The sequence below is a fragment of the Thamnophis sirtalis genome, unplaced genomic scaffold (genome assembly GCF_051295495.1).
Source record: "Thamnophis sirtalis isolate CommonGarterSnake01/CBP01778 unplaced genomic scaffold, rThaSir2_p1.2 scaffold_8, whole genome shotgun sequence".
In the NCBI taxonomy this organism is placed as follows: domain Eukaryota; kingdom Metazoa; phylum Chordata; class Lepidosauria; order Squamata; family Natricidae; genus Thamnophis; species Thamnophis sirtalis.
The window spans coordinates 299,865-310,619 of NW_028261388.1; the positions used below are offsets into that span (position 1 = coordinate 299,865).

The following is a 10,755-nucleotide window of genomic DNA, read 5'->3' on the forward strand; positions in this document are numbered from 1 at the left end:
TTCTTCCCCTTGGGCACCCCATAATTTCCACCCAGCGGAGCCCCAAGTGGCCGACTGGCCCAAGTGGTGGGAACTGCTTCGCCCCATTTGCTTGGGCAGGAAGAGCTTCTCCCCCCCCCAACTCCTTTGGATTACCCCACCTGGAGGGAGTCAGGTTTAAGGGCCCCAGAGAGCCCAGGGACACAGCAGGTCTCCGGCTGGCTCGCTTTCCACCCGCTGGAGAAGGGATGCCCCAGGGACCGCCCTCCCTCCCTCCCTCCCTCCCTCTCCTTCCTCCCCAGCAGGCGCTCAAAGACGACCCAGCCAGAGTCAGCAGCTGAACTCACACGAGGCCACAGGTGGAAGTGGGTGGTGCGTGATCCGGCGCATTGTGCGAACAAGGCCATCCTCTTAACCCGTAATGGTGGTTCTTTTGTGCATAGAGCAGTGTTTTTCAACCTTGGCAACTTGAAGATGTCCGGACTTCAACTCCCAGAATTCCCCAGCCAGCGAATGCTGGCTGGGGAATTCTGGGAGTTGAAGTCCGGACATCTTCAAGTTGCCAAGGTTGAAAAACACTGGCATAGAGGTTGTGTGCTTGCAGGCACTGTGTGGTACGCAAGGTTCATGCTTAGCCTATGCGCAGGAAGCCAGCCAGGGCCTGGTTGCCTCTTTGTACTGGCCGCTGGGGGTCACCGGCCCCCTTTCCTGGGGAGGCTCTCGGTTGCTCTGAGGAAAACCAGCCCCCCACTGACATGGAGCAGGTGATGCTGCAGACACCACTCTGGCACTTCTGCCCCCCTTTCCAACGCTGGGGCGGGTCTTGGGGTGGGCACCGGGGGTCCTAAAGTGGACCCCCTCAGCATTCCGAGCCTTGAATGCCAAAACCCTCCGCGCCAAGGACCACGCCTCTTGCCGACCAGCCAGACCCGCCTTGCCCTGGTGCCTGCAGAGATTGCCCCGCCCCAGATCAAAGGGGAGTTTCCTGCTTGTACTGATAGCCGCAAGTGGGGCCCTCGAACTGCAGCTTGATGGCTGCCTTCCGGTGCAGGTGGGGGGCCAGCGTGTCAAGGGAGATCAGCCCCCCCCGGAGTCCCTTGCTAGCCTTGTCCTGAGCTGGAGCCGGCGGAAGGGCCAAGGGGCGTGGTTGGGGCCGATGGGGTGGGGGGTCCCGGGGCATCTGCTGTGCCCTAGAGCCTGGGCCCAGGGGAACTACTTGGGGGGAGTGGAAAGGGGACGTTGGGGCTGAAGAGCCGCAGGAGGCCTGCGTATCATCGGTGGGACCCAGCCAGGCCACAGGAGAGTTGCCTTGGGGGACAAGGCTGCTGGCCGAACTGCTGGAAGAGCCCAGCTGGGGAGATATTGGCCCTGGCCAGGCCCTGGAACCTTTCATCAGCCTCAGCACGGCCTGCTGGCCCCGCTTGGCTGCCAGCCACCTTGGGGTGCGGCCTGCCTTGTCCCGGACATCGGGACTGGCACCGTGCTCCAGCAAAACCCTCACCACCTCAGCCCAGCCTTCCTGCGTGGCCACGCCCAGAGCAGTGGCCCCTTGGCTGCAACTGTGGTCGGGCCATGCTCCCCTCGCCAGCAACAGGTGCGCGATGTTCCCATGGCCCTGCCAGGCAGCCAGGTGCAAGGCCGAGCGGCATTCCTTGTCGAGGGCATCCACATCTGCCCCGTAGCTCAGCAGCAGCTGGGTGGCCTCCACCTGCCCCTGCCAGCAGGTGACGTGCAAGGCCGTGCGGCCCTGGGCATCCCGCCCCTCCAGCCTGGCCCCATGCACCAGTAACAATTCGGCCATCTCCACGCAGCCCTCCAGCATCAGAAGGTAGAGCATGGGCCGACCCTCGGAGTCAGACAGATTCACCTCTGCCCCCTTACGCAAAAGCAGCTCGGCGGTGCTGTGGTGTCCGGCCAGCACAGCCAGAGACAGGGCCGAGAGACCATCGTAGCCCTGGTGGTCAATGGGGGAGTGGTGCTCGAGCAGGAGCCGCACAGCCTCCGTGTGTCCTTCCTGGGCTGCCAGCATCAGTGGGATGCGGCCATCCCGGTTGGGCTTGCGTACGCGGGCTCCAGCCTCCACAAGAGCTGCGCACGTCCTGGGGTGGCCCTGCCAGGCCGCCAAGTGCAGTGGGGCCCAGCCCAGCCTGTCTGGGCGGTTTCCATCCAAGCCCCGCTTGAGCAGAGTCTGGACAACGGCTTCCCTGCCTTGTCCAGCTGCAACTCCAAGAGCCGTCCGGCCTTCGCTGTCTAGGATGTCAACGGCTGCCCCCCAAAGCAGCAAAGTTTCTACTGCCGCCCGATGGCCCAAGGCGGAAGCAGCCAAGAGTGGGGTGCAGCCTCTGGAATCAGCCTGGTCCACTTCAGCCCCGGCTTCCAGCAAGAGCTCCATGACTTCCACGTGGCCTTCGTAGGCAGCTGCCAGCAAGGGAGTCATGTTGTCCCGGTCAGCATGTCCTGGAGACGCCCCGTGATCCAAGAGAATCTCTACGACCTTGGCATAGCCACGGCTCACCGGAATGCACAAAGTGGCCACTGAGAGGGCTGTCCGTCCAACCACATCAGCGTGGTCAACACGAGCCCCGTGGCTCAGCAGCAGAGCCACAATCCCTCCGTGGCCCATGTAGGCAGCAGCAATGAGTGGTGTGTGTCCCTCAGAATCGGCCCGGTTGATATCTGCTCCATGCTCCAACAGAGTGGCCACAATGTCCTTGTGGCCACCCCAGGCTGCGGCCCTCAGTGCCGTTCTCCCCTCGGTATCGGGGCAATCCACACGGGCACCCGCTTGCAGCAGAACAGCAACGGCCTTGCTGTGACCGCCCCAGGCGGCTGCACGCAGCGCTGTCCAACCCTTGTGATCTGCACAATTGACCTTGCTCCCGTGCGCCAGCAGGCAAAGCAGGGTCTTGGTGTGTCCTTGGCGAGCAGCCATAGTCATGGGGGTCTGTCCGTGGTGATCAGGGGCCTCTGGCTGTGCACTGTGAGTCAAGAGCAGTTCCACCGCTTCATGGTTGCCGCTGTGGGCGGCACTGGCCATCCACGTGCGCCCATCCACATCCTGCTGCTTAACGCTGGTGCAGTTTTCTAGTAGCAGCCCCACAGAATCCTCCCGCTCGAAGGCATGGTGCAGGGAGGGGGCTGGTCCGCGCTCCCCCAGGCGAGCGCCTGCCAGCACCAGCAGCTCCAGCACTACCAGCTCCAAGGGCCCCAGCAGCTCTGGCCCCAAGCAGCTCTCCACAGGCACCCGGCACCACACCAGCCACAGCGCCAGCTGCCAGGTCTCAAGGCCGAGCTCGGAAGCCAGCAAGTGCCGGGCCAAGTCAATCACCTCCTCCGGGCTTAGTTCTGGTGCCCGGCAGGAGGCGCTCACGGCAAGCAGGGCGTGCCCTCGTGCTGGGCAGCAGTGGTACTTCCACGTACAATGCTTGATGTCACAAAGCCACTCGGCAAAACTGACGTGGAAGAACCTGCAGGTCCCCGCTGGGCTCTTTTGAAGGAGCCCTGCCAAGTGGCCAGGTTGTCCTGAAAGCTCTCCCAGAGCACCGGATGGCCCGTCCAGATGGCCGTGTGAAGCTCACGAGGCATCAGCGGGCGAGGGGCTGCCAGCAGGGCCTCCAGCAGGGGGGCGGATCGTGGCAAACTGGTTGTGTGGGAAGAGGCGCCGGCAGAGCCACAGGTACAGTCCAGACAGCGTCCCTGGGATGTGACGGACCTCTTGCGGGAGGACCAACTCTTCCCCCACCCTGTCTAACACCTGTTCCAGGTACAGCAGGCAGCCGTTGCTCTTCAGGTGCAGCTGGGTCAGGGCTCCGGTCATATCCTGGGTGAAGCGCCACCGCAGCGCCTGCTACCGCTCCAGCCGGGCGAGGATGTAGTGTTGCATATCACAGATGACAGGTTCCCTCTGGAGGTCATCGAGGCACAGCTGTCGGAGTCCTGCGGGGGAAGAAGCTGGATGAGACAATGGCCTACCGCACACTGGCTCCCTCGCGGGGGCAGAGGGCCACAGGCCTTAGTAAGCAGAGCGCCCAGCATCAACATGCCAACTCTTTGGCGCCTGTTGTTAAGGGAGCGGCTACCCCGGTGTCACAGGCAGCTGCTTGGCAAAATGCACTGGGGTTAGTTTGACAGGGGTCACATCTGGGCCCAGAGATCTCTTGTGTCTGCTCTTCCGTCCCCCCTCCCCTGGGCTGAACGGTCAAGAACCCCTCTGTGGAAAGCTGTGCCCGGGAGGCGGCCCAGGACAGCTGCCGCAGCTCTGTGCAAGAGCCTCTCCACTCTCCCCCCACACCCCCACAGGGCCCTGCTCACCAGGAAAGAGGCGCAGCACCCCCTGGCTGTGAGAGCGGGCGCTGCAGACCAGGAGCAGCCAGGGGGGGCAGCAGCCGCAGGTGGCTTCCCAGAAGTTGGGCAATGGACTTGCTGGGGCCTCTTTCCTCCTCCTCCTCCTGGCGGTCTCTCTTGGCCGCATCCAAAGCATCCACCACGATCAGCAGAGGCTTTGGGGGGCTGGCAGGTCCAGCAGGGCAGCAGCACTGCTCTGGGGGAGAAGGGGGGCAGTTGACAAGGGGGAAGGGAGCCCCCAGAGCTCTGCAGCTGCAGGTGGGAATATATGGCCTCTGTAAAGCTACCTTTGATGAAAGGAAGCAGCGTTTGGGGCTCAGAAGGCAACTGAAAGCAAAGAGAGGGGCTGGATCTCCCTCATTTATTGGAAGCACTGATTGACGTGTCTCAATCTGCCTTCTGACAAAGCCCTCCCAGCAGACCCGCTGTAGAACTGGGGGGGCTGCTGCATTTTGCAGCCCCTGGCAGCTTCCTGAAAGAGGCGGGCAGCCTTCACTACTGGGGCCAGAGACCCAGCCTGCTTCTTCCACCATCCCTGCTTTGGCCACTGGCCCAACGGGCTTCCCACAACACGAGGCAGAGGCTGACCGGAGCACATCCGGCCCAGGAATGCGGATGGGAAGGGAGGCAGGAAACGTGCCTGCATGGTCTTGTCCAGGAAAGGCAGCCTCCGCATTGACCAGGCTGGGCTCCTTCAACCCAACCACCCCTCCCCCCCCAGCCAAAGTTTCAAGCCAAGCTATCCCAGGCTGCTGGTCTTCCTGTTCCTCGCGGTGGCCAAGGGCACCGGCTGCCCTCGCAGGGTCACCAATTTCCAGACTGCCTCCGAATGCCAGGCCTCCGAACAGTCTCGATGGCCGCGTGTGCCCTACGAAGCAGCCCGTCAGATCCAGGGAAGGGGGGGGGGAACCAACACCTAGCCTACGCCCCAATGTGCGCGAGAAGGCCGGCCAGGAGCTGGCGGGGAGCGGCTGCAGCCGGACTTCCCTTCCGCGGGCATCTCCTCGCGGGGCGGGGGGCCGCTTACCTGCGGAAGAGCTCGTCCGGATCCTTGCAGGAGGCCACTTCCAGCGGCTGGGCGGCGGCGGCGCTCCCGGTAATCGGGCAGCAGCGGGCAGCGCTCGACCTGCCGGACCAGCCGCAGCAGGAAGCCTCGCGGGGTGCAGGTGGCGCGGGCGTCGTGCGCCTGGCAGAAGTGCCAGGCCAGGGCCGACTCGCCCAGCGCCACGCGCAGGCCCGGCGCCTCGGTGGGCCACAGCGCCTCGGTGCACAGCGCCGTCTTGCCGCTGCCGGGGCCGCCGGTGACCAGCACCCCGCCGCCCCCCTCCAGGCTCAGCGCCAGCCGGCCCAGCGCCCACTCGCGCCCGTAGAAGGGTTTGCCCCGCAGGCGGCTCCCGGCGGGCTCCATGCGGCCGGCAGAGGCTCACCTGCGGCGGGTGGGGCTACGTGCCGGGAGGCAGCCCCGCCCTCCGTCCCGCCGCCAATCCGCGGCCCTCGGGCGGCCCGGCGCGACTCAGGGTGGCGTCCCAGCCAGCGGCAGCTGATTCATCCGCCCTCCAGCCCCCGAGCGGCCCAGTAACCCCCCGCCTGCCCGGAGGCCGCGCGGTCCTGGCCCTGCCGGAGTCCCCGGGGAGTCCGGGCCCCCTCTCATCTGCCGGCAGCCGGGCGGAGAGGGCGCGTCTCTCCCGCCTGGCACCACGTGGCGGCGGCCGGGAAGGCGGCGGCCGGGAGAACAGGCGCAGCCCGGCCCCGCCGTGTCTCCTGGGACAGGAGGCGGAGGAGCCCAGCGGCCGGCCAGCGGCGCGCCCACCTCCGGGCCAGGGCTGCCCTAGGCGGGCGGGCGAGGGGACCCGTCGGGGAGAGCGGCGTCCGGAGGTCGGCGCAAGGGGGGGGGCAACGCCCGGTGCTGCTGGGCTGCCCGAGAGCGGCTCACCTGCGCGGCGGGGCGGCGGCTCGGCGTCCCGGCTCAGCGCAGGCGGCGGCCAGAGGTGGGTCGCTGAGGCCGGAGATTTGTGGCGCCGGGCGGGTGGGTGCGCGGGTCCCGCCCCGGCTCCTGGGAGAGGGGGCCGCTTCTTGCGAGTCAGGGCGGAGGGTCTGCGAAGGGGAGCCGGCCGGCCGGTGAGGACGGACCGCGGCAGGGCTCCAGGAAGCTCCCAGTGACTTTGGCCCTTTGCTGGGCTAGAAGCCGGCGGGTTCCTGGGTGCGGCTGCGGCCATGCGTCGCCCTTCGGCTCCGTGGAGCAAAAGCCGCCCCAGCAGAGGGTCGGCAGAGGATCGTTTGAGGGTCATTTGGGGGCCAGTAGAGCGACCGTAAAGAGGCGCCTCCCCTCTGGGGAATCTCTCCCATGTGGAACGAAGCTATCGCGCCCCCCCAACCCTCTGGCCGAGCCCCCTCCCTTTCCTTCCTCCTAGGACCATCTCTGTAGCCTGCCCAGCGCAGTCCCTGCCCCCCCCCCATGAAGGCCAATGGGGGGCTGGGATGGCCGTCCCAGGAACTCTAGGCTGGTGGTGCATAGCCCAAACACCCCCCACCCCCACCAGAGTGGAGAAGAGGAGGGGGCTCGGTCTCCCACTCCTCCCACCCTCCTTTACAGGAACTGCGGGGGGGGGTCCCATTCCCCAGTGAGCACCTTATGAAACGGGGGGGGGGAGAACTGGGGCCTCTTTATGACCAGTGGACAGTGTGGCTGCCTCAGGAAGTCCCTGAAAGGGCCCCACCCCTATTAGAGCCCCCCCCCCCCTGGCAATCTTTAGTTCTTAGTCAGCGGCTGGCGGCTTTCCTGCATCCCTTCCTTGTTTCTGAAAGTCACGTGTAAGCCACGGTTTCCCCCTTCCCCGGATCTCTCCCCCCCCCTCTCTCTTGCTGCCTGCCTTGTCCCGCAACAGAGAGGGAGGTTCCAAGCCTCAACGCAGCTTTTTAAATCTGGATGCAGCTGACGGAAGACTTTGGGCTCCCCTCCCCCCCCCGTCCCTCCTGCAGAGAAGAGGCTGGTGCCCCTCGGGGGTCTCTGGAGCGTCTGCTTCAGAGAAAGGCTCGTGGGGGGGGGGCGTCTCTGGGCGGGTGACCTGCCCATTCCCAGCCCCTCCCCCCCCCTCTGGGTTTCCAGGGCTTGGAGAATCTGTGTTGAATCAGCAGAAGAGAGTTTCTAACTACAGGGAGTCCTCGACTTACGGCCACGACTGAGCCCAACACTTCTGTTGTTGGAACCGTTGTTAAGCAAATTTTGTCCCATTTTACGACCTTTCCTGCCACGGTTGTTAAGTGAATCACTGCAGCTTTTAAGTTAGTGACATGGTTGTTAAGTGAATCTGGCTCCCCCATTGACTTTGCTTGACGGGGGGGCCGCTAATGAACAGTCGTAAGCCGAGGACACGAATTCCGACCAACTTAGTTTATACCAAAAGTCCGTGAGCATTTTTGGACAAATGTGTTTATTCTGTTTGGAAGCTTCCAGGGCTCAGTGGACGCTCCTCCCGCGGCTCCCCTCCGAGACAGGCGGCTTCCCCTAGAAGTAGGTGATGGGGTCATCCTTGGTCTTGTCCAGCTGGAAGCCGGAGAGCTCGGTCTGTCCGCCTTGACCCTGCAGGGCCTGGAAGACCCTCAGGTGGACGTAATCCTTCTCCAGGTCTCCACATCGCATCTGGGAGGGGGGGAGGGGTGGGGGGGCAGCAGGACATGGGCATCATGCCCCCTTCGACCTGGGGGGGCCAAGGGGGGGGCAACCGCCACGTCCCCAAAGGCCCCCGGGGGGACTAATCCCGGGTCAGACTAAGCAGCCACAGACCAGGCCATCTTCCCCAGTCTGATGCCTCCAACGAGTGAAGACCCCTCCCATCCCCCCCACTGCTGGCCAAAGACCCCCCTGGCTCCCGAGGTTCAGGCAGGCCTTTCCTCGCCCGGGAGGGAGGGTTCGGTCAGGGACCGGACACTTGCCGGTTTGGCTAAAGCCCGAAGCAGAAGCCCTTCCTCCTGGCAACCCTTCAAGAGCCCTTCCAAGCCAGCAGCCTTTGCCAAGAGGGGCTGCCGGGGGCAGAGAAGGGCTCGGAGGAAGGTCATCGGCAGGTCCAGTGGCTGAGTTGGCACTGAAGCCCCCGGGGACCCCGTGCGGAGGCTTGGCGGAGGAGGTTAAAGGAGACAAAGCAAGGTGGGCAATGTAGGTGCCACCTCAGCACCTCTGGGCTGCTGTCCTTTGAGGAGGGAAGCGGATGCCAGGATGCCAGGATGCCTCGTGGATGGGCTGATCCCCCTCCCCCCCCCGGCCTGGGCGTGTCCTGCGTTTCAGCCACTGACCTTGATGAAGTAGTTCATGCCAGCCACCACCTGCGCACGGTACAAGACGGCCTTGTAGGTGGCAAATCTCTTGTTGGTCGCCTCCTTCAGCTTGTCTTGCACCTGGGGGCCGAAGGGCCGAAGGGTCAAGGCAATGGGCAGCAAGAGGGGAGCTGCCCAGAGGGGCCTTGCCACTCACCGCTCCTTGCTGGCCGGGCGATGGGGACTCGAGGGCTGCCTGCTTTGGGGGCTCCTGGGGCACCTCTTGGCAAAGCAGGGAAGGGGACCGGATGAAGCCCTTGGGATGGGTTGGCCGGACGACTTACCTGGTTAGCAATGGCTTGGATTTCGGGAGTGGCCGGTTCCGGAGGAGAAAGTCCCCCAACATTCATGTTGCTCAAGTTCTCTTGGAGAAGCAGCTGGCAGAACCGGGTGGCTGTCCGTCTGAGGAGCCTCGGGGGGGCAGCCCAGGTGTTGGCCTTTTATGGCTGGCCCAGGGAGAGCTGCCTGCTGCGATCATGTGAGGCCGTCCATGCAGCTGGCCGGAGCGGTTCCATCCGTGGCCCTGCCCTCCTGGGTGACGGAAGGAGGAGAACCAGCCCAAGCCTGTCGGGGCCCTTTCGCAAGCGGGGTGGGTGGGGCTCCCGAGACTGAGTCAGTGCCTGCAAGAGCTGAAGTTGGCAGGAAAGCAGCTGCTGATCTCTGGTGGGGTTGGGCTCCTGGAACCCCCCCCTGGCTCCTGCTCCATCTGCCATGGGACGGAGGGAGCCAGGCTAACCCCCATCCCTCCTTCCCTCCCGGTTCACCCTCAACTGGAGCACAAGTGGGGCTTCTCCCGCACCTCCTCAGCTCCAGGCCGCCCCCTCCTCTGCCCGTGGCAGCTGATGGAGGCCTTTGGTGGCGTCTTGCACCTCTCGGAGGAGGAAGAGGAGGAGGAGGACGGGGGAGGGGAATCCTTGGTTGTTTCTAAATTTGTTTTTCATAACTTTCATAACAATGACTATAACTTTCTGGTGGTACATTAATAAACAGTTTCATTTCCAGGTTTTTTTATCCAACCATTGGTAAAACAAATCCCAGACCTTATAAAATTGCTCATCCTCCTGTTCTCTCATTTCAAATGTAAGTCTACCCATTTCGGCACATTCCATTATCTTCCGAATAGTTTCCTCCTGTGTTGGTGTTTTCTCATTTTTCCAATTTTTTTGCAAATACAATTCTAGCAGCTGTTAAAACATTTACAATCAAATATTTCAAGTCTTTATTGTATATTTCTGGTATGATTCCCAATAAAAAAAGTTCTGGTTTTAAGTTTATGTATCATTTTCTCCAACCACATTTGAATTTTACTCCAATATCTTTTAGCTTCAATACAAGTCCACCACATGTGGTAGTATGAGCCTGGCGTCTGATGACATTTCCAGCACTTTTCAGATTTGTTCTTAGACATTCTTGCTATTCTCGTTGGGGATAAGTGCCACCTTTAAAACACCTTATACAAATTCTCTTTATATGCAGTTGATATTGTCATTTTATAGTTTTGAGTCCACAGTTTTTGCCACTTCTCTAGGTCAATCCCATGCCCCAAATTTCCCCCCCAAGCTAACATAGTTTCTTTAACTTGTTCTTCCTGTAGCTTCACCTCTAATGGGTAGCTATAAAGTTTTTAATTACTTTTTCATCAGTACCTGTTAAGATTTTATCTAATCCAGTCATTTTATCATAAAAACCCTCTATTTTTCGATTTTCATTGTATCTAGAATGTATTTGCACATATGAATACCAATTAATTTCGATTCCTTCCTGTTTCAAATCTTGAGAGTGGATTTAAGTTCACCCTCTGTGTTTAATGATTCAGCATATCTAACTGTTTGTTCCTTTTTGTATATTATTGGATATGAAAAGGCTTCAGTGGTTGATATCCAGACTGATATCCAGGATGAACAAGAGGAGGGTTGGGCCTGCCCAATTGGGAACTAAACCATCAGGCTGCAAGTTTGATGTGGGTTAAAGAATGGATAACACTAAGGAATATCAGACTATTAACCCTTGGGAGACATGACCTGTTATTGGGATGGCATGCCTTTTTATGGTACAAGGGAACTAAAACACGGGGGTATTTTAGAAGACTTTACCTACGGGAGGCCTTGTTATTAAATTGGG

At 61.5% G+C, this 10,755-nt stretch overlaps 1 protein-coding gene and 1 pseudogene across 2 annotated transcripts; both read right to left on the reverse strand.

Annotated features, from left to right (window-relative positions):
* Nucleotides 1-566: 566 nt before the first annotated feature.
* LOC106544282 (uncharacterized) lies at nt 567-5,731 on the reverse strand (annotated as a pseudogene). Its single transcript, XR_015697446.1, has 3 exons — nt 5,351-5,731; nt 4,291-4,519; nt 567-3,915 (listed from the first exon to the last, which is right to left on the reverse strand). The product of XR_015697446.1 is annotated as an uncharacterized LOC106544282 (transcript).
* Nucleotides 5,732-7,716: 1,985 nt separating this feature from the next.
* Nucleotides 7,717-9,066, reverse strand: LOC148044229 (leukocyte cysteine proteinase inhibitor 1-like). Its single transcript, XM_087722056.1, has 3 exons — nt 8,919-9,066; nt 8,614-8,715; nt 7,717-7,963 (listed from the first exon to the last, which is right to left on the reverse strand). Exons 1-3 carry the CDS (start codon nt 8,982-8,984, stop codon nt 7,829-7,831), a joined length of 303 nt encoding a protein of 100 aa, XP_087578182.1. The 5' UTR covers nt 8,985-9,066; the 3' UTR covers nt 7,717-7,828.
* Nucleotides 9,067-10,755: the final 1,689 nt, after the last annotated feature.

Bases quoted from the DNA above. Each gene is read 5' to 3' on its own strand.
- LOC148044229 (XM_087722056.1), bottom strand. From the start codon at position 8,984: ATGAATGTTGGGGGACTTTCTCCTCCGGAACCGGCCACTCCCGAAATC. The intron at 8,716-8,918 runs GTAAGTCGTCCG...TTCGGCCCCCAG, and splicing joins TCCAAGCCATTGCTAACCAG to GTGCAAGACAAGCTGAAGGA. The intron at 7,964-8,613 runs GTCAGTGGCTGA...CCCCCCTCCCAG, and splicing joins GCATGAACTACTTCATCAAG to ATGCGATGTGGAGACCTGGA.